At 39.6% G+C, this 23,928-nt stretch overlaps 1 protein-coding gene across 4 annotated transcripts in view; it reads left to right on the top strand.

The window, feature by feature from the left end:
- LOC134863432 (putative C-type lectin domain family 20 member A) overlaps positions 1-8,057 on the top strand; it is a 33,232-nt gene extending 25,175 nt beyond the window's left edge. Inside the window, exons 1-7 of one of the 4 annotated variants that reach the window (XM_063881948.1) lie at positions 4,943-4,985; positions 5,227-5,402; positions 5,601-5,636; positions 6,122-6,332; positions 6,617-6,943; positions 7,186-7,292; positions 7,516-8,057. In XM_063881948.1, the coding sequence (XP_063738018.1) occupies positions 4,949-4,985; positions 5,227-5,402; positions 5,601-5,636; positions 6,122-6,332; positions 6,617-6,943; positions 7,186-7,292; positions 7,516-7,641 (1,020 nt within the window). In that variant the 5' untranslated portion in view covers positions 4,943-4,948 and the 3' untranslated portion in view covers positions 7,642-8,057. Of the gene's footprint in view, positions 1-4,942; positions 4,986-5,226; positions 5,403-5,600; positions 5,637-6,121; positions 6,333-6,616; positions 6,944-7,185; positions 7,293-7,515 lie in introns of those variants that run through there. The other 3 variants (XM_063881950.1, XM_063881949.1, XM_063881951.1) reach the window with 3 other exon arrangements.
- Positions 8,058-23,928: the final 15,871 nt, after the last annotated feature.

The following is a 23,928-nucleotide window of genomic DNA, read 5'->3' as shown; positions in this document are numbered from 1 at the left end:
GGATAATATTAAGAAAATATTTGCTGCACTTTGTTCACCTGCAAACTTTGTATTTCTACTGCATACTGAGTCAGTAGCAAAACCAGAATTTATAGAGCTTTTTCAATTTATAGAGCTGATCATTCAACAGCTGATGAGAGTGAACCAAAACAAAGATGGCTAAAAGAAACAAAATAATAATCTATAATACTCTTAATGATGATCTGTAGAGCTGGGGAGAACTGCAGGGTATGGTGGTGCCATTGTTAATATTATATATTAATAATATGTATTATCCCCATTATTCACACTACCACAGGTCACATGGCAAGAAAGTATAGTGGTTTATGTTTTTCACAGTTGAAACCAAATTGACAAATGTTTTTCTCTCTGGTACCCATCTCAGTTCCAGTTCAGATATAACCTGCAAATTGGAACATTTAGCACTTCAAAGGCTATGATAACTCAGAGCTATGATACCCCCAGTATATTTGATGGGTTTGATGAGTCGACTATATTTAAATTATAATCATCATGTACTGTAACTGCTATGTGTGCGCATGCAAAGCGACCTGGCTTTAAAATGCACTTTCAGGATAAGAGGGAAAGAGTGTGCATGTATCAGTTACAATATGTGCTGTATGTCTTTCTTTATATAAAAAGAGAAAAACACACTGCATCCCTGAGAGCTGTACTTACAGGTGTAAAAAAAAAGACTTTTCAATCAATATTTGTCCCTGGGATATTTGAAACACTATATCACACTCTGGTTTATGGGTGCAACAAGTATGCAGAACAAGCAAATTAAACAATAACACATCATCACTTGCTCAGTGAGGTTGATAAAGTATAACTCCGCTGACCAGGGGAGTTAATGCGTTCAAAACACATTTTATTGTAGGAGTGATCACATTATAAAATCTCTCCTTCAGATGTGTTGAGAAATCTCCCTGAAATATGTTCTGCAAAACTCAATTGTGTTGTTTTATTAATCTTTACTTTAATTAATAAGGAAAACAGGATTCTTCAGTTCCACGCTGCTTACATGTTGCTGCTACACTCCTGCCATGCTGCTAAAGTCTGTAGCCATCTGTCTCTAATTCAAGTTTTCTGCAAAGGCTCGCTTAATTTCCACTGTCACAGGGGAGCAACCAAAACAATGATGAGATGGTGCAATGCAGCTGCAAGTGTTACATTGTTGTTACTTAATGATCTGACCATGAAAGGAAGCATGTTTACCTACTTCTTCACAGCGTTTTCTCTAAAGAGGGATTACCAGCAGCATTGCTTCCAGTCTAACCTCTTTTCCGTTAGAAGGTCACAAGGCTTGAATGTGAATGTGGGCCGGAAACTTGAAACCCAGAATTGTTTGTTTTTTGTGTTGCCTTACATAAAACAATGTATTGTTGACTTACAGACAGAGGAGCATTACGGCAGTTTCTTCTAAAAGTAAATAAAATAAAAATAATTGTGAACCTTTTATTACATATTCAGTTTAGAAACACATGTCTGCTTGGTCAATCAAAGGACAGGTCAAATGACTTTTTGTGTGATGGGTTGGGGAAAGGGATAACCGTACCCCCATGCTGGATTCAGTGTAGTAAATACTCTCCACACACAGTTGCATTACCATTGTTGCTAAACAGGGTTTCATTGCTGCGCCTCAATAGATCTGCTAAATTAAATAAACTACAGGTCTCAATTTTCTACATAGAGAATGCTTTTGCACACGTTATGTCAGAAAAAGCACTTTTTATATTTGTAATTGCACCTTAAGATGCAAGGCCGACAAACAGATATTCACAATATATCTGTATAGCTGCTGACTATCAATAGATATGCAGTCACCTAAAAATACTGGTTTTGATATGTTATAGTTGGATGACTACACAGTTCTTTTGTGCTGCTTTGTTTTCGTCACTTGTCTCATCATATTTTATGTTTGCAAAGAGGGTATGGGAGAGCTAGTGTCGTTCCAGTGATGTCAAAGCATTGGTAACACTGACTGCTCAGTGATTGTTCGGAGTGCAGAGCGGTACACTACCACCACCAACCTGCTCAGCCCCACAACAATTATCTCTGGGTTTTGTTAAACCTCCTGAGTGAATGATAATGCGGGTGCTGGAATGATAAACATCAGTAACATTAGATGATTATGACGACTGACTTATTTAGGGGAATCCACTGGGTGATATATTGTTGTTTTCCTGCATATGTTGAAATCATTGACTCCCGACGAATCTCTTAAATTGGAAGCTGTTCGTAAACTTTCCACTGCTGCTCATGACGGGACAGTGGCAGCTATGATGATGATTTGCAGTAAGCTTTTCAGAGCCTTTTTTTGAGCTGATCCACACTGATTGGATACCCAGACTGACCTTATCTAACCCTTTAACAGGAAATGGATTGTCCATAATGAAATCCGCACTGAAAAAAAGACCCAGGCATTAGGACTCATTGACAGCCGTGCCTGAGCACACTCACAGGGAGTCTTTTTCCAATCCCCCACAGTCATGCTTTGGAAACCATTACTGCAGACATGCCTCAGATGTCTCAGCGTTTCCTTGGAAACAGTATTACACAGGCTGCGCTGTCAGGACCGGTTGCTTCTGAAGTCCATGGACAGCTCTCTCAAATTTTCGGAAGTCTCCAGAAACAAGACCTCGTGACCATTGGCCTTATCGAAACTGCTTAAAATAAGTCTATTATCTAACCAAGAAAGATAAACTTTGGAGACTAATAACAACTTTCTATTACTGAAAGTCCCATATATGTGTTACATGCTGGTTGGTTGCCTGCAATTTGATTCAATTACTTAGTACATTTATTGAAAGGAATTCAGATAAGACTATGGAAAGGTCTGTGTTCAAACAGCCTGAATGCCAATGTTTAAAAGTATTTTTATGCATTGAACAAGACAGTTTTGAAGTTTACATTGGTTTGTTTTTACAACAACACACATCAACCCCTTTTCAAAGCCCATGTCTAAAAAAAAACACATAATAGCTTAAGTATTTACATGTTCTGATGGCAGTATTTAACATAATTACGCATAAAACAAGACAGACCTCAAGCATTATTACACATCCTTGCCACTGTTTTGACCTGCAGTTATATGTGAGAATATGAAGCACTATCATGTGAAACTGAATTCTATTAATCCACCATCGACTTTGAAAACGGGTATTTATACTGACATTACACCACGTTCCAAATTATTATGCAAATTGGATTTACGTGTCATAAACATTACATTTTTTGTTTTTCAATTAAACTCATGGATGGTATTGTGTCTCAGGGCTCTTCGGATCATTGAAATCAATCTGACACCTGTGATAATTAGTTTGCCAGGTGAACCCAATCAAAGGAAAACTACTTAAGAAGGACTATCCACATTATTAAGCAGGCCAGAGGTTTCAAAGCATAATGGGAAAGAAAAAGGATCTCTCTGCTGCCGAAAAGCGTCAACCTTGAAAACATTAGATATTTCACGAAAACTTAAGCGTGATCATCGTACTGTGAAGAGATTTGTGGCTGATTCAGAGTACAGACAGGTTTGTGCAGATAAAGGCATAATGAGGAAGGTCTCTGCCAGACAAATTCTTTGGATTAGGAGAGCAGCTGCTAAAATGCCATTACAAAGCAGCAAACAGGTATTTGAAGCCGCTTGTGCCGCTGGTGCCGCTGGAGTCCTGCGAACCTCAAGGTGTAGGATCCTCCAGAGGTTTGCAGTTGTGCATAAACCTACTATTCGGCCACCCCTAAACAATGCTCACAAGCAGAAACGGTTGCAGTTGGCTCAGAAATACATGAAGAATAATTTTCAAACCGTCTTTTTTACTGATGAGTGCCGTGCAACCCTGAATGGTCCAGATGGATGGAGTAGTGGATGGTTGGTGGATGGCCACCATGTCCCAACAAGGCCGCAACGTCAGCAAGGAGGTGGCAGTCATGTTTTGAGCCGTAATCATGGGGAGAGAGCTGGTAGGCCCCTTTAGGGTCCCTGAAGGTGTGAAAATGACCTCGGCAAAGTATATAGAGGTTCTGACTGACCACTTTCTTCCATGGTGCAAAAAGAAGAACCATGTCTTCAGTAGTAAACTCATCTTCATGCCTGACAATGCACCATCTCATGCTTCAATGAATACCTCTGTGTCATTGGCTGCTATGGGCATAAAAGGAGAGAACTCATGGTGTGGCCCCCTTCTGCCCCTGACCTCAACCCTATTGAGAACCTTTGGAGCATCCTCAAGCAAAAGATCTATGAGGGTGGGAGGCAGTTCACATCAAAACAGCAGCTCTGGGAGGCTATTCTGACATCCTGCAAAGAATCCCTTCAATCAGAAACTCTCCAAAAACTCACAAGTTCAATAGATGCAAGAATTGTGAAGGTGATATCAAAGAAGGGGTCCTATGTTAACGTGGGACTTGGCCTGTTAAGATGTGTCTGATTGAAATGGCTTTTGATTTCAGTAAATACTAACAAAACTCACAAACTAACAGAATGCTACAATGGGATCAGTATAACTATATGACAGTATATCTACACACCTCTGACTGTTCCTGTAGCACCACACGGTGATTAGTTCATTATTTAAATATCATGACAAACTATTGGATGTGTAACTTCATGCACACATTTATTGTCTCCAGTAAATGAACTTTAACCATTTGACCATTTTCTTTAATGTTCAAATTTCTCAAAAAATGGTTTGTTGCTAACTACCAATTACCAAAACCTGCTTATTATCAGCATTTTAGGTAATTTCTTTGTACAGAATATATTGTGGCGTGTTGTTGTAACCATAATCAAACTTGTATTTCCAGCTACATGCGTGTTATTTTCCTATGCAAACAATCGCTGCATCTGACCTATTTGCATGAAGTCAGATGACAATGGCTTACTGTAAACTATTTATGTGAAACACTATCAGCTGTAACAACAGTTGAAATCAGAGAGCAAACAAAGATGGACATAGTTCTACTGTTGATCATTGCTGCCGCAGGCAAGTCTTTTATGTGTTTGGATATCTTTTTATTAAATCAAATGTCTGATTCTTGATAAAAAAGAACAATAATTGTATTGCAGGCTGTACATGTGTCATTGTTTTTATGGTAATCTCTTAAAATGCAGTTAAAGTTAAATATTTAATTGTAAAACTGTATAATGATGATGCACACTATTACCCTAAATGTGTTTTCTTTAAAGACAAGTCATACATGTACAGTATGTTTGTGTCTCTACAGGGCTGAGAGCTGTCTCATCACATACAATATATCATCGCCAGTACCATTTAGTTAAGAAATCAAAGAACATGACCGAAGCACAAAGATACTGCAGAGAGAAATACACAGACCTGGCCACTGTAGACGGCATTGAGAGTTTGAAGCGCCTGCACAACGTTGGAGGCAAATACAGAAATGTCAGTCCCTTTTCTCTCTCTTTAATTTCAAACCTATGACTATTAGTTATAATAGTATTTAGGTTTGAAAGTGTTCAAATCTGACCCTACATAAAACACTAATAACTGAACTAAGAGACTAAGATGAACCTGTAGTGTGAAATATCCCTTTGACATGTAGTACAGTAGAAGTATGAAACCGTTTTTTGTGTTTCACAGGACAGTGTTTTACATTCAAGCTGCAGTGGAGAGACGGTAACCAATGGGGGATATTTTGTATTAGAAATACTCTAAGTCTGGAGAATATCCACGGGTAGCTTAAGCCTCATGTGGACCTATAACAAATGTTTCTATATATTTTGTATTATGTTAAAAACTATACACAGAACTAGGACTAGTAAGTGAGGAACCTCCATCACTGCTAAATGCCTTACAAAGGGATCTCTTACAGTCCAGTATTAGCTGGAGAAAGGCAGAAAAGGCAAACGATAAATCAATTATAATATTGGCATCTGAATAGAGTTTTGAAACAGTTTGAAAAAAATGTTTTTGAGTGGTATAGGATCTGGTAAGTAGTATCAAGGCTGTAAAATAAAAGTTGTATGTGCTATGCACCTTGTACCAAGGCTTACCTCATGAAGCCAAAAAAGTATCTCTTAATGAACACATAAATTTCCTTGAGCAGCTTTAAAAGCTACATCAGGGTTTGATATTTATAACACAATGAATATTGCTTTCAGTCAACCTGGATTGGGCTTTACATTGACGGCTGGAGGTGGTCACTGTCGGACACAAACTTCTACAAACCTGGGGAGACAGAGTTCAGAGGATGGTCGACTCATGAACCATCCCACACTTTGAATAAACGATGCACTATGATATGTACTGATAGATATTGGTACAGTGATTATTGTTCAAACCACAAAAAGGCAGCCTGCATTGATGTCAAAGGTAAGAATGTTAACTTAGAGGTAATATTATACATTAAAAAATGATATGAAAAACTTCTGAAATATGAAGATATTTTTGTATTCATGAGAAGAAATTGTTCAAAAATACTCAATATATTTTTTATGATTTGATTAAATTCCATATTTTAGATGTTTTTGATTTATTGATGTCGTTTCTTATGTCTCGGGGGATTTAAAATATATATTTTGTATTGTAAAGACATCAATACCACCACAGGTATTGATGTCTGTTTTGTTGTGGTGTCTACTCTGCTCCATTTTCAGGGCCGAATGTGACGTTTGTCCAAAGTGACGACACCATGAACTGGACTGATGCCCAGAGCTACTGCAGAAAAAAATACACAGACCTGGCCAGTGTGAGAAACTTGACAGACAATCAGCTGTTAACGGATATGACAGTTGCAGGGGGAAATACGTGGATCGGCCTTTACAGAGACTCCTGGAAGTGGTCGGATGGAAGTTACTCCACCTTTAGGGACTGGGCAGGAGTTGAACCTCAAGGTGTTAATATGTGTGTTGCTGCAGCTTTCAACATCGCTGGAAAATGGGAGAGCTTGGACTGTGGGTTGAGGAAACCGTTCATTTGCTACAGTGAGTCACATTCACACTTATGACAAAGCAAGTGATGATATTGAATCTACTACAAAAATAAGCCCCCCTGTAGCGTGTCGTGAGAGATGTCTGTTTTAGTGTTATACATAACTATACGTTATACAACTGTGAAAAAATGTAATCTGATATCTGTTTAAAATCACCATAAATAAAGTGGGAAAAATTTAAAAAATAAGCCCACCTAAATGTTGTGACTGATGATTTGTTTGTGGTTTTTTTAGAAAATGTTGTGCCTGTTACAATGCAAGTGATCAAAGTGAGGTTGCGGAAAACAAACTCTGCTGTGGATCCGAACGACCCCGCTTTTCAGGACGAGATGTTGGTGAAGGTAAATCATCTTTTCCACTTTTTTATTCAACAACAACTAGATTAGTTTTTAAGAGAGCATGCAATAAGGGAAATGTATATTCAATGAGAGCAATCTACAGAATAGGAGCCACCAAATGCATCAGGAAAAAGCCTTTACAGTCGAAGAAACAAGAGGAAAGTCAAAAACTACCATTTAATCTGTTTTTATTTGAATGATAAAGATGAGGGGTTTTGTGTCTCAGATGAAAAAGGAGCTAATGGACCAGAGATTGGATGAAAACAGCAAACTGACCTGGAGGAAGCAGCCAGATGGACAAGTCTTCCTTAAGGAGAAAGAGGAGAAGAGGAAGAAGAGAAATTACCTTTAGAGTTGAATTGCTGTGTGGGCTTTTATCAAAGAAAAGTGTGTTTATTTCCTCAAAGTCCTCATTTAACAGAATACAGCGGCAATAATGAGCGGATTCATCTATTAGTAGCAAAATAAGATAACATATTTAATGCTTTTTTTTGTCCAATAGGGTCTTGAAGTTAATGTTTTGGGGTGGTCTGCGGAAAAATGATAGCAGGCCTTTTTTGCTAGCTTTTTATTTGTTTATTCAAGATACGATTATAAGGAATTGCAGTACAGTATACGTTTTAATTGAAAGCAACTCCAGTGAAATCATATTGCCAATAAAGATCATCACCTTTAATGCATCTCTAAAAACTTCTTCCTAAAATGTTTTTGCATTGTAGTTTAATTGATGTACCTGTTCAAATAAAACACTAATATATCCACCAAAAAGTGTTGCAACGACATGCATTTCTGTTCACAGGTAACAGTGCTGTAAAGTAACTAAGTACATTTACTCAAGTACTGTACTTAAGTTCAATTTTGAGGGTATGATTTTAGAGTATTTCTCTTTTTGCTACACTGTAGTTCTACTCCAATTCATTTCAGAGGTAAATTTTACTCGAGTAACATTTTGATTGCAGGACTTTAACTTGTAACAGAACAGCATGCCTGCCCTCTGGTACTTCTACTTTACTCCTTCCACCTTTATGCATTTTCAACCTTCCCATGTTAAGTCATCACTGGCATCTCCCCAAGCCTCCTTTTTCTGAACACTTTAATTTGTAGTGTTGGCTGTAATATAGTGTGGTTGTCTACCAATCGGAAGGTTGTGGTTTTGATTCCTAGCCCATGCAGTCGACATATTAATGTATCCTTGGGCAAGGTACTTAACCCTGAGATGGTATGGCCAACAGTGTGTGTGAATATTAGTCTCCCTGAGCAGGTGGCCCCTCTGCTGTGTATGAATGTACTCACTTGCACTGTATATGTAAAAATGCTTTGAGGGAGTTCTAAAGACTGTAAAAATGCTTTGAGGGAGTTCTAAAGACTTTAAAAGTGCTTTGAGGGAGTTCTAAAGACTTTAAAAGTGCTATATAAATGCAGTCCATTTACCATTTGTGTGTAATGAACTGTGCAGCCTCTAGGGGCTGCGAGCAGCCATTTAGATTTTGTTGTCTTTATGTTTCTCTTCAGTCTAAATAGCATCATGAGCTGAAACCATATCCATGCCGTCCTCCTGTGCTAACCACTATAGTGGTGTAGTGGGGGGAGGGTGAAGAGCAACAGGAAACCAGAGCAATGATCTGCAAACCATTAATTCATCTTTTCCGATTTGAATACCCCTTGTGAAACAGAGAAGCACTAAGCTGGGCCATCAGGGATTTGGGAGTAGCATTTACAAGCTTGAGGAGTTGGGAGGCGTAAGAAGAGGGGAAGTGGGGGAAGAACAGGGAAGAGAATTGTTAATTTCCCATGGAGCCGTGGAAGAGACTATCAGGCTTTGGGGAGTGTGCACTGAGAGACATGTTATCACCTTTCATGTTTTGGTCTTCTCTAAACAGTGTTTTCTTATCACCACTTTCTCTACATCTTGAAATGAAAAATCCTTTTTTTGCATTTTGAAGAGCTGCATTATAAAGCATAGCAAATCCATTTACACTGGCGCTGTGCTTAAAACAACTTAGCAGAGCAGCAACCCCAACCCTTCTCCTTGTGTCTGTCTGTTTTTCTTTCCATTCTAATTGTTGTGTGCTCTTACTGTTAGTGTGTGCGTGTGCGTGGGAAGCACCACGTGAATAGTGATGCCATGGAGTTAGGGAAACAAGATGTGGGCGAGTGTCATCCCGGATTACCCCCAACCGTACTCATCACTCTGGCACCCACACAGCACAAACCTCTGACGTAATGTAAACAGTCATACGGCCTAAGGATGAAAACTATACTCATCTTCATCATTATCATCATTTTTATGATCGTAATCTTCCCACCTCAGTGTTTTTGTTGACTTTAGGTCTCTTAGGCAGAACGTAATAACTCAACAGAAGAAAGTAGGTTCTGTTGACTGGAAAAAAAAGGCACTAAAATGTAATATTACATTTATGTGAAATTACACTTCTCTTTGATCCCACACAAATACATAATGCAATAATGCTCAAGCAGCTCACTTTCATTGGAAATTCAATTCCACTTTAATGACATAAACTTCACAGAAAGGAAGAAAAATATTAGCTAAAAAAGCATGTTTTGCTTGATTGATAAACACATGGTAGAGATCTATCAAATTCTAGGTAAAAAGTATGTATTACATTGAATGAATGTATAATATAATAATTGGAAAGTGGTTTCCATGTTTTTTAAATGTTCCATGTTGTTGACTTGAGTTCCTCCTCCGACATCTAGCTCATATGTTAAATGTGTATGCATGTAATTTGTGCATAAACAGCTCCGGAAAAAGAAAGCACTCCTAATTGTTCTCAAATCTTTATCTCTACATATATGGCAGCCATTCCAGTGTCTGCTGAATTCCAACACAGAGAAAAAGTGTCAGTAGTTTATAGAATTAAATACAACAAAATAAAATAATAATAATTTAACTCAAAGACAAAAAACAAGAGAAACTGATGATGCTGAAGTGTTCTCTTAATGTATGTAGTGCTTCCTAATGAGGATCTTTTTTTATTAACTGATGGTTTTTGCACTCCTGAGACAACCTGCAGGTCTACTAAAAAGCACTATCAGCAACAACATGGGCTGGTGGGATGTTGAATATCAAAAATATTCCCAACATCATTGGCAGCTCCTTCCTCTACTGTTATATACTGTAAACTGTATGTGGCCTGACACAGGGGAGTAGAGCATGCACTGGGCAAGTCTTCCTCTTCCTGCCCCTCCTCCATAATTGGGGGTAAGGGAGTAGGTGAGTGATGCTCAACATCAAAGCAAACTTTTAGTATTGTGACCAAATATCCTGCGTCATGAAGGAACATCAGACAAATGACTCAGTCATTGGCATGTGGTGATGTTTTCCAATGGAGGAGCAAACTGGGAATATACTATATGGTGTCTGGGGCCTCCTCCAGGAAAAAAAAGTAATTCTAAACAAATTGCTTGTGTTTCTTAACCACCTTGCCTCCTGGAATAAACTCAAGAAAGGGCCAACTGCACTAGTCTTTAAAAATACACGTTTTAAAAGTGAGTTTTTACTTTAAAAACAACTATTTGATAATGATCCTATGCAAACTTCCCATCTTCACAGCCAAACACTGTACGATCAACTGCTAAAGGCATTTTGGTGACACTTCAACCCTAACATTTTTCTGAACACAGTGAGAAAAGCATGTTCATCCAACATACTCTAGTTTTCAAAGTCCTAATGACTCCTGTGGGGATTGACAACAAAGCATGCAAACAATCAGTGACATGTTCAACAGGACAGAAGATCATACGTATATAAATGCAATCATGCAGGTGTGCAGATGCATATGTGGGCCTATATTGTCTGCACAGACTGGATCCCATTAGTAAAGGGTGATAATAGATTTCAGCCCAGAGAGAAAAACCATAATTTGTTTACATAGGTAGCAGGGGTATTTGATGTTCACTGTTGTATAGGGATTAAGAAAAGGTTAGAAAAAAATGCATTAGTATTGATTGCCCTTCTAAGGAGTCGAAGCCACTTTAACTGTCTTTGTTTAATTCCAGTTTGTCCCTTTCAGCAGTATGTGCTCTTTACTGCAACCTCTAATAAGTGATGTCATCAGCCGTCACTGCTACTGATGGGAGGGCGCTCCTTTGGGACAGCCCTGTCTCGTCATTTGCAGTTAGAGAGGAACAAGGAATGTCCTCTCCCAGGGCCTTGATTACCCAGCTTCCTTTGCATTTGCAGAACTAACCAGGCCCATGAGCAATTTAGCTTCTCTCTGTCTCTGTGTGTATGCATGTCTTTCTCTCGCTCTCTCTCACACACACTCACACACACCCACACACACACACACACACACACACACACACACACACACACACACACACACACAAATCGTCACAAACAGGGTTATGTAAAACCAATACATGAATATCTTTATCATGAATCATAAACAACCACTTCCCTGGTGCATGCATACCCACACACACACATACACAAAACATTTTCATTCACACGTGCATATTTAAGTCTCTGCATGCCCCCGCTTACCACACACAGACATGCAGAGACAATCTCCCACTCACATCCAACCCAAATTGACAATTTGTGAGCTCCAGCAGACAGCTTTTGTGCTTAGAAACAAAGCGAACCCCCAGCTGTCACCCACACAAACAAACAAAACACACTCAGTGTGATTTTCCAAAAGTTAAACAAAAGGGGGCAGCATGCAGACATACGCAGTTTTTGCAAAAGTTTTTGGGTGGAAATTGTGCAGACTGCTATGATTTGAGCAAAAGGGATGTCACCTTACTGCGATTGGTCAGTCCTTGCTTGGTCACATGTGAATGTTATGTGTGCAGCAGATCTATTATCACATATGATACATTATGTGACATCAGGGTCACAATCTATTCATGCATCCTTCATGTCTCTTAATGCACTCACACTCAGAGGGGAAAACAACGTTAAAAAAAAGAACATATGGTATTGTGTATTTACCAAGGCATCAACAAGTCTGGGGCATTGGTCTATTTATCCTTCACAAGTAAATTCCTTATTGTTGTGAGTAGCCAAGCATGCCAATAGTTCAAAGCAAGACAGTATAGGTTATGCCACTGCAGTTGTTGTGACAAGGAGAATAATTGCGTCATGACCAGCGTGACGTGCATTTCAAGGAATGAGTATTACAATTCACAAGGTTCAATGGTCAGCGCTGGTCTCACAGACAAGATGCTCATCGATGCTGAAGAAGCATCAACAAACACGACAGCCACTGAGCCAAGCTGAGTCGCTCGATAAGAGCACTATGTATTTTATCACTTGGTGCTACGAATGAAGAGTAAAAAAGATTGTTTGAATTTGGGGATTTTTTTTAAGGGTCCAAAATCAGATGACAAACGAAGTCAGCATCTCATAGCAAATGCCAATCTAAGAAATCCTTTGTCAAAACAAAGCATTTTCAGCTTTTACAATATCAAATTTGAAGCTTTATGTGACATTAGGGATCATCAGGGTTTTTCCTGCCCTGTTGTTTCTCCATTATCCCATGCTCTTTCAGTAGCCATGGTGTCTTTTGTCTTGCAGCTGCCTGCTCTTGGTTAGCTTTGCTGTGTTGTTTTGAGGATCACAAACAACACGTTATCAATTGAAAGCCGTAGTTAAACATCTGCTAGGTCTTGTGTTTTAAAGTGCAGCTTAACTTTACAAGACATATTTATGTAAAGAAACTAACTTATTTTTTGTTGTTGTTCATATTACAGATTCAGCTACATCGGGTTTTATTCATTTCTTTTCAGCGTAGACTTGAGGGATGCATACTTTAAAAAAATACTGAAGTATAACAAAATCCACGAGTTAATTCATCATCACTTTTCCCCAACTCTTTATTGAACAATACAATATTACCCACAATAGCTTTCTTGCTGCAGATGGCATCATCTCCCAGCTCCTGGTATAAGAAAGATTTGAAACCCATTACAACTGCCATATTTGTTCATGTGCTATAGAGTGTTCAGAGTAAAAAAAAAAAAAAACTTGCTTGAGTGTGAATAAGGAAGATGTGGTGAAATTGCTGAAAACGTTCCCTGTTTTAAATGTCTTTAACTGTGAGTCCAGTTACTTACTAACTGTACATTAGCATGCATGCCTCTGAACTCACTGACTCACAGATCAGGCTCTCTTTAGCCCAGTCACTCTCCATCCTCTTTAAATCCATGACAAGCCTTTTGGCTCTAATTGCAAATCAACAAGCTTTATGTGGAGAGGATCGTTGTGCTTATGTATGTGCCTGCATGTTTGTATGGTCATCACATTATAGAGCTTACTTTGTAAATCAAAAAGTCCTAAGGGTTGCTGATGGGTTGTATTGCAAAGTGAGTGCTGCTGAAAACACCAGGTTGAATGTATAAAATACTAAAGCACTGGTTATTTCCTCAAGACCCAATAGCCTTGCACTTGAATACAGGAATGGGGCTTGGATTTAAATGTATCCCATTCAAAAGCGCTTACAACGGTAAGACTTGCCATCCATCCATCCATCCATCTTCCCCCAATTCTGCTCCAATTCTCCGGCCCATGTCACGCTCCATTGTTCCCTCACTCGAGAACAGGACCCAAGATACTTGAACTCCTTCACTTGGGGTAAGGCCACATTTCCTACCTGCAGCGGACAGTCCATCCATCGGTTTCCTGCTGAGAACCATGTCCTCAGATTTGGAGGTTCTGATCCTCATCCCAGCCGCTTCACACTCGGCTGCGAACCGATCCAGTGAGTGCTGAAGGTCACAGACCGATGAAGCCATTAGGACCACATCATCTGCAAAAAGCAGTGGTGCAATCCTTAGCCCACCGAACTGCAGACCCCCTCCCCCCCCCACGACTATGCCTCGAAATTCTGCCCATGAATATCACAAACAGGATTGGTGACAAAGCGGAAATTGGTCCGACGTGCTGCCGAGGACTTGGACACAGCTCTCGCTTTGGGAGTACAGAGATTGGATGGCCCTGAGTAGAGACCCCCTCACCCCATATTCCCGCAGCACCTCCCACAGTATCTCCCTGGGACCCCGGTCATACGCCTTCTCCAAATCCACAAAGCACATGTAGACCGGATGAGCGTACTCCCAGGCCCCCTCCAGGATCCTTGCGAGAGTGAAAAGCTGGTCCGTCATTCCACGACCAGGACGAAAACCGTATTGTTCCTGTTTTGTTCAATCTGAGGTTCGACAATCGGCCGGACCCTCCTTTCCCGCACCTTAGAGTAAACTTTCCTGGGGAGGCTGAGTAATGTGCTGCCTCTGTAATTGGCACACACCCTCTGATCCCCCTTTTTAAAAAGGGGAACCACCACCCCGGTCTGCCACTCCTTCGGTACTGTTTCCGACTTCCACGCAATGTTGACGAGACGTGTCAACCATGACAGTCCATCAACACCCAGAGCCTTCAGTATTTCTGGGCGGATCTCATCCACCCCCGGGGCTTTGCCACTGTGGAGCTGTTTAACTACGTCAGTGACTTCCCGTGAGATTGGAGTTGATCCCCCTTCATACTCCAGCTCCGCCTCTAACATAGAGGGCGGAGTTGTCGGATGCAGGAGTTCCTCAAAGTGTTCCTTCCACTGCCCTAACACACTATCAGTTGAGGTCAACAGCATCCCATCCTTACTGTACACAGCTTGGATGGTTCCCTGCTTCCCCCTCCTGAGGTGCCGGACGGTTTTCCAGAACAACTTTGGTGCCGACCGAAAGTCCTTCTCCATGGCTTCTCCGAACTTCTCCCACACCCGCTGCTTTGCCTCGGCCACGGCTGAGGCTGCTGCCCTTCGGGCCTGTTGATACCTTGCAACTGCGTCAGGAGTACCCAGGGATAACATATACCGAAAGGCCTCCTTCTTCAGTTGGACGGCTTCCCTGACCACCGGTGTCCACCAGGAGGTTCTGGAGAGGTGTCAGTTCACCTCCTGGACCCTGCCAAGGTGCCCTTGAGCAAGGTGCCAAATCCCCAACTGCTGCCTGATGCTGGCGAGACTGGCAGCCTTCGCTCTGGCACCTCTCCAGATGCATGTGCATGTGTGCAACCTACAAAAACTAATATGTGTACTAAATATGCACATACATGTTTGCACCTACCTGTATGTATGCATGTAAAACACATAGTGAAAAATAAAGGTTCTTCTTCTTCTAAAAAAGCCTCACCATCCTCGATTATTGTTCACAACATTGTTATTATGAAACTTTACATTTTCTGCTCATCCATCGAAACAAAACAAATGACCCTCATTATTTCAGTGTATTTTTTGTATTGTAGATATTTGCTTATTAACTACATTTCGTGTCATTTTTTCCTCTGGGCTGATAACAACAGAGTCATTTTTGGAGGTTGAATTAAAAAAATAATGACTGAGATTTCTGTACATAAAGACTTGCATGATTCCCTCCATTTCAGGCCAATTAAAAATAAAATATGAGAGCACTTCAGTCTCAAACAGCCTGCAGGGAAAATCTATAAAAATATAAACGAACAGACAGTTTTTACTGGATTAGCTTTTTATGGTGCCAGTGTTATTATATTGTAGCTTTGTGGGCATTCTTTCCTTTGGACATTTATGATAGCTGAGCGAGGTTGTGCAGGGCTAAGCTGCACTTGAACACACCCCAAAGACTGAAGAGGATGGCCGTAGAATCTGTTAACTGAAATATATCAGCAGTACATTGTTTTGTTGGTGTAGCCTTTCTTTGCACTTGTCTTTAAGTTATTTCTGTTCTATAGGTTATTGTATTGCATATCAGTCTACTTTAGTGTGAAAAGGTGCAAACCAATGCAGTTGAAATGTGTGTACATAATATTTAATCATCTGCGTTGATCAGGCTTTTAATGCTGTACAGTACTTTAAATCCACACTGTGCAAACATTCACACACAGGATTAACAAATGTGAGGAAGCATTAATACACTCTTTTTTTTGCTGCTGAAGGTAGAAGTGAAAACAGCAGTTTTTTTGATTGTTCAAGAATCTTAATCAAATACATTTACACCAAGGAACTTGACTGGGTGCAATGTGAAGGTCATTGTTCAGGCCACAGTGCACATGCATCCATCACGTTAAGTGCACTATGGTATATGAGCTGGTGTGTAGGAAACATTTTTCAGCTGGATCTTATGTGCTGTAGTGTTAAAGTATGTTGACTTCTTGAACTGAGTCAAAGTGGACGATCAAAGCTTTGAAAAAAACAAAACACATGCAAAAGAAGAAATGCTTTAATTAAAACATTTGTATTTTGAATTTTGAAACAGATATAGTGTAACACACTTACTCCGCTGATTTAAAAAAACACTTATCTCCCACCTCTGGTGATGATAGTTGTGTACGTATTGGTAATTGGTTTCAAAGTTATTTGCTAGGAAAATGGCAGGCGAAATGTGTTTCTGTTTGACATAATTATAACAAGTTTATTTTTCTGAAAACAAGTTTTGTTGTGGCCTCATGCATCAGTGGTTTTAATTAAAATGCAAAGAAGTTTCAAATGATTAATCATAATTTAGATTGTTAGCTCCTTCAGTAAGTCTCTATCAGGAGTTGGTTTGGAGTCGGAGGCTCAGCAGGCACCTTTATTGGGATCTTCCATCCTCAACGGCGTACAGCATCCTATTTAGTTCTTTCTTTTTCTGCAACATTACACTGGAGCTTCAACAATCAGTATACTTTGACAAGGGGAGGTTACACCTTCAATGAACAAGCTAATTGCTTTTTACTCTTATGAAGAATGCCTTACATCTCTTGTTGTATAAAAAGAGCTGCTCAATGGCAGGATGATGATAACAAAACACGTTCATACTTGTTGAAATGAGTCACCTTTAGCTAAGCTTGAGTTGGAAAGGTGAAGGTTATGTAATATCAGCTATTGTTAATAATTGTAAAAATGAAGCGTTCATGATTTTTCTTATTGGGAATAACAACAAGCAAGTACTATTTGATTGTCAACAGTGCCCCGGAGCTCAATTGCTTTTCAAGGTTCCTTAGTTGCAAACAAACAGGAAGCGAATATCCCACTCAACTGTGATCCTCCAACAGGCGTTTTTTAGTATGAGAATACTGGCAGTGGATATTTGTGTGTGTGTGTGTGTGTGTGTGTGTGTGTGTGTGTGTGTGTCAATGAAGCCTATGGACGAAGTCCAGAGAAAGGCCATCTGTTTCGATCTCACCTCGCCTTTCTGCCTTTCCAGCCCCTGTTGTTTACCCTCCCACGGCCTGCTCTTCTTTCTATCTCATATAACCTCGCTAAATATTGCCTGCAAGAACTCATGGCAATAACAAGCTTTCCATATTGAGATAAGCAATGAGGGCAGAGGAGGACCAGATGTTGTCAGATTTCTGAAATGGAGTTTTATTGTCTAATATTTGGTTCAAAGGTTTAAGGTTCATATGGTGATATGCACAGCTACAGTGCAGTTATGCCAGTGGGAATATTAAGTCCTGAGCTTCTGCATCTATGCAAATTATAAAAGACAACTGGATTTACTGTTGTTTTATTGATGCGTTTGCCAGTCTGAGGATTCATCATGTCTACAACTCATCTACTAATTACATCTTAAAGACTTAAACAGCAAAGCACCGAGTTTACTGCAAATCTGTAACAACAATCTCACAAAAAAAAAACTATAATAGCATTTTGATGCAGGGAAATTCCCTGAAATACACTCTTTAACATTTTACAACTCTTTTTTTTGTATGTGTGGTATTGTATGTTTTGCATCAAATCTAAATTAAATAAGGTGTAAGCCAAAATACAGTTCAAGTCGGGGGACTATTTGATCCTGCAATGTGTATATCTTTTCAAAATACTTAACCTATCATCATCAACAACCTACTTAACATATCACTTAACCTTTAAGCCATTACAGCATACACAAATAAATACAATAAAACAAATAAAAAATGAGCACAAAGCCCTGCAATGTGAACATATAGTATCTACACTCAAATATTATAGAAGAAAAGCAAACTTATCATTGATCACCATTGATTCATGTGTGTTCTTCCCGTAGTATAAATGCACAAGTATTAGACTACACACAATATGTCCCTCTTACTGCACATTCAAATGTGTGACTGACTGAAACAGTGAGCTGTGGCACTTTGCTAGTTATCCATGCTGTTGAGTTGAGTGAAGATAACTGCTGAGAAAATCCATCCCCCCATACCCACCACAACTGTCCAATATAAAGCTTTGAGTCACTGGTTTCTATACATCAGCCTATTTGTGCTGTAATTATAGGCTGCAGTAAAACCCATTGGCCAGAGATTGCTCTCTGAATAACCGCTGAAAGTGCTTTATTGTCACGGCAAAGTCAGTGAAGACATTAATAACAAGAGTGCATGCTGTAGAACTCCATGATAATTGCTCTCATAGGGTTTAGTATTTGGTGTATGTGTGCATGAGAGAGAGATAGGGAGAGGGCAAGCTATGAATGCAGCTGCACGTAAATCAAAGCAAAGCCACATTCATCACTTAGGCTGAAACATAATTAGCCTGTTGTAGCGAGGGCAGGCATATTCTCCAATGACAGACATATGCACAGACATTTACAGCTTCATTTTGCCAGGAACCATCCAGGAGGTTACGCTATTAAGCAACACATCCGTTATGTACGTGATGCCAGGTGTACTTATAAATACACAGTATCTCATTCTGTGCACTTCTGCCTGCTTGTGGTATTGTATATGCTAATTGGACTCCTACAATTACACTTGAGTGAGGACATTTTTGCAAAGTCAGGTCGTCTCGAGTTTAAGGGTTCAGTGGGATACTAGGACGCGAGAACAACTACTGTATATGTGTAAACTTGTACTGATTCTTAATGAAGCCGGTCCCATGGGTGCAGTCTTCTTATCAATAACGGTTTTTTTCACAGTGTGGATTGTACCAGTTTTACACAGCCTGTTTTCTGCTGCTGTGGTACTCATTGGAAATGGCTGTTGAACTCGTAAGGAGGTATGAGCAAAGAGCTAATCAAGCATAAACTTTTACTTTGAGCAATGGGTATGACCTTTTAAAGCGGAATGGATGTCTCAGCTTTTAATCTGGCATGCCATTCAGCTGATGTCTCGATAATTTAAACCTCACCCATACTAATGTAGATAAATGTGGCCATTCATACATTAAAAAATTCCAATTCACACCAGTGTGCCATTAACAACGAAATCTCAAAATGGTTACACAAAGTTTAGATGCTTTTGTACGGAGTTTTGCCAAGGTCTGCTGCTCGCATACAAATAGTAGGGACTGTTGGTTAGTTGCTCCATCACTTTGGTCCGAACTGAAACGCTAGTTAATATGTTGCCATTCATTTTGCAGAGACATTTGTGGTTCCCAAACAATGTATCCTCTTAATTAGGTAACCCAAACTTTTCCTTTAACGCCTCATGAGGTGACAACTGAAATATCTCAACATTTACTAAGATGGCCACACATATTGGATTCAAGATTCAAAGGCTTTTTTGCCATTTGCACAGCAGCTTCATCGTAGTCAGTGGCAATGAATTATTAAATCTCATGCTTCTCCAACATGGATTTTGAGGAGTGTTGTTATAATCATCATCCCCAACATTTGATTTGTTATAACTTGATCCACTGACCTTTCAACTTCGTGCAAAGTAGCAAATGTTAATATGCTAACATGCTAAACTAAGACAGTGACCATTAAACTACCTAAACATCTGCATGTTTTAGCTGTAGTCATCATGAACATTATTATAATGCTAATGTTAGCATCCTCACAGAGCCACATAAATGGCTGTTGACACATAGCATTGAAGATGGATAGTGAAAATGGTAGCACTACAGGCCTCAGAGCAGCAGTCATTAACTACAAAACCTCCTAAAACTAAAAATAAGGGACTGGCTATAAATCCATCAATACAGCTTCATTTCACCTTTAAATCAGCCCCTGAAACTCAAAGCCATTGTTTCATTGTACGTCGGATGTGCTGGAGTACAGAGCCAAAACAATGAAGAGTGTCTGTTCTGTCCTAGCTGCACTGAAGACTATAAATAATCCCAGAGGAAGAAAAGTGTTCCCGTAGATGTTGTGGCCTGGGGGGTAACAGATTACATGTTACCCCCAGTACGTAATCAGGATACAAAAAAAGCTGTCATCACTTACAGATACATGAAAGAAGAAGTAATTAGATTACTGTTAGATTTTCTGAAATCTCGTGACTGGGGATGGTGTGTGGACTGCTCCATGAATATGACCAATGAAAGGCAGGTTTCCCTATAGTAATCCAAAGTAACATCAAGTAATCAGATTACATTACTTTCATATTTTGATTAGTTATAGGTAACAAGTTATTGTAGATTTTTTTAAGTTACCCTCCGAACCCTGTGTATATATATTTAAAATAAATAAATAGAAATAATAATCATTAACATTTTGAGTATCTAATTCCAGCTTTACGCACACTTCACCTTACAACATTTTAAGAACTTGGATGAACCTGAAACTGGAAAGGAAACATCTCGCTCCAGACTAGAACAAACTTGTTAAATAATAATGAGCAGTTCAAGCATTTGTCCCCAGTATTTTTTCAGATTTAAAAGGGGTTCCAATATGTGCGATGTTGTTCCGTCTAGCATTGAACTCGCTGCTACCTTTCACATCCTGTGGCTTCAGGCAAAACTCCTTATCATAGAAATGTGATCGTTCATTGGTATGGTATTGGGCACAACATAAATCGATGAAGAGCACAGGTGTTGTAAACAATCTCTTTAACATTTCATTGCAGTATGAATTACCAGGTTATAGTGTTTTTTAAAAGATAGAAAGAATATGTCGACAATATCACACCTACATGTCTGTGTTTCTCTACCACTTTCTCCATCATCCCGTCCCCCTCTCATGAGAAGGGTTGTTTCAGGGAGTACTATCCTCAGTAGTAATACTGACTGATGCCACATCAGGCAACAACAGGGGCTATGGGGGCCCCAAGCACATTTTGTGGCTCTCTTATCTCCCAGCATGCTTTGTGCGTGTTGTTATCTGCCGTCTGCAGCCTGCTTTGGGAATAAACCGTAAACAGGAAGTGCTGTGCTGACACAGCCATGCCGCTAACGCTGTATTGTAGAAGCCTTTGCAGCGCTCAGAGCTAATTTTAATGATAATCAGCTATGCTCTCTTGTTGAAGCATCAGGCTTCCACACCTGAGGAACTCTGTGTGAGAGAGAAAATAACACTTGTACTGTGTGAATACTGCTATGGGATTATTTGGTATTCATTTATCTTATTACTACACTGTTGTTGTGTCTGAAAGCCTGTGTGTCACTTACATTTATGTGTAGTTTCCTTGTTGGTTGCTATTTTTTATTTTTTTTATTTGAGGTCGCTGTGTCATTTTGGGGTGTAACGATTCACCTCTAGGATTTGGTGTTGCAGGGTATGGGTAATAGTGTGTGTTTCGTGGTGACTCAGCTAGTAAGAAGAAGTAAGATGAGCTGAGGATGTGTGTGTGTGTGTGTGTGTGTGTGTGTGTGTGTGTGTGTGTGTGTGTGTGTGTGTGTGTGTGTGTGTGTGTGTGTGTGTGTGTGTGTGTGTGTGTGTGTGTGTGTGTGTGTGTGTGTGTGTGTGTGTGTGTGTGTGTGTGTGTGTGTGTGTGTGTGTGTGTGTGTGTGTGTGAACAAGACACACAGAGGAATTGAGAGAGGGGGAAATGGAGAGTGTGACTGGCAGCTCCTTCCTGTGGATGAGGCTGAATCATTCAGCAACATCACTTATTGGAGGTGAGGTTCAGTCACCCTTACTGGTTCTCAAGTGTTACATTTTTTGTCTTCAGCAACAGGGCTAGTTTTTAAATTGAGTCTTGGGTTTCTCATTTTTTTGGTTTCACCAAGCTGAATCCCGTCACATAACAAGCCTCGCCATCACGCTTGATATACTTGATGTTGTATTTGCTGAAAGTGTATAACCCCACAGTATTGTCGTTATGAGGGTCACATTTCTGTCAAAGCAAACAAAAAAAACCCATTTCATTTTAATCTGCCTGCTCTCATTTTGCGTTGTCATCTTTTTTAAAGGATATAGGTTTATTCATTTGAGTAAGTCAGGTGAGCTCTTTACTACTCTTCCAAAACTTACTAATAAACATATTTTATATTTTTTATTTAATCGTTACAAAAGCTGTTGTTGTAATCAGACCCTGATGTAGCCTTTCTGGGAGTGATGTGCTGGCCCACGTTTGTCCGTTAAGCACCAAGGAGTAACCATCATTAATTTTCCATTGTGATTCACAGTCTGACAAATTGCATCCAGCTCGGGACTGACGGCTAATCACAGTTAGTTTAGGTTGTAAACAGCAGCGGTAATTGAAACAGTTTTGCTGTAAGGCAGTGTGAGCAGTAGGAATAATTATTGTGATTTAAGCTATAAAATATTCCCCCTCAAATGGGCCAGAGGTTTCAGAGGAGCATGACAGTTTGTCGTCCTGGGCATGACAACCTGTTTTTCCAGGATAAGCTCTCAGGCCATTAAGGTTTTAAGAGTTTAGCCTCGCTCGCTCAAAAGATCCTGCGTGGTTTACCTGCTGCAGTCAACAGCGAACATAGATGATAATTAGCTTAGTGAAGCAGAGCGAAGGTACTGTGCTAGTTCAGAAGAGAAAAATAATTCAAAAGGGAGAATATGGATCATCCACACTAACAGCATGTGGGGATTTTATTATCAAGGGCAGCTTGAACTAACCACGTCTCATTATTGTGAAACCCTTAGTTTACATCCTGTTTCATCATCGGTTTTTACTTCATGGTTTTTCTAACCGGTAACATGTTCCAAAGGATTGTCATCATCATTATCCTTGACGGTGTTGTTGTTGTAAAGGCGGTGGTGGCAAAGACCATAGGGACTTGGCTTGGGAACTGGAAGGTCACCGGTTCAATTCTCCGAAAGACCAAGTGCTAAGGGAGGGAGGTGTCCCTGAGCAAGGCACTACACTGCTCCCCAGGCGTCGACATAATGGCAGTGCACTGCTCCTGACACTAGGAAGGGTCAAATACAGAATGTATAGTTCCCCTGTGTGGGACAATTAAAGGTATATTAATGATATATTTAATTTACCTTTTAATCAAAAATGTTATAAACATTATATTTATAATTTCAAGGTTTCAAGGTTTTATTTGTCATATGCACAGCAGATACAGCGTTTATGTTGGCAATGAAAATCTTATGTCGCGTGCTCCTCCAACAACTCCACATAAATGGTGCAAATAACATAAATAAAATAGTGCAAAAAGAGAGAAGAATATTTACAATATCAACAATAAAGATTTGAGGATGTGAAATATATACATATGTGGAATACATTGAAAGTATTTAAATACTTTACACTGTTGAATGAGGAGGTATGGACAGATGCATATATTACGTATAACAGATGTATATGGCAGATATGTATAATATATATGTATGTGTGTACTATAAACAGATGTGAGTAGACATTCACACAGCTCCGGAGTTCAGTAGTCTTATAGCCTGTGGTATAAAACTGTCTCTGAGTCTGGTGGTCTTAGCAGTAGTTCACTTTCTGCGTTGTAATATCTTGTAAACTTCACCAACATGGCATCAACAATCACTTGCATTATTCATTTCAAATGTTTAATTCTTTAAGTTTCTGTTGGATAAAAAGATTTAC

Source organism: Eleginops maclovinus, chromosome 4, assembly GCF_036324505.1.
Source record: "Eleginops maclovinus isolate JMC-PN-2008 ecotype Puerto Natales chromosome 4, JC_Emac_rtc_rv5, whole genome shotgun sequence".
Lineage (NCBI taxonomy): Eukaryota > Metazoa > Chordata > Actinopteri > Perciformes > Eleginopidae > Eleginops > Eleginops maclovinus.
Note: the sequence above shows the minus strand (reverse complement) of the source record. Positions and strands in the feature narration are given on the sequence as shown.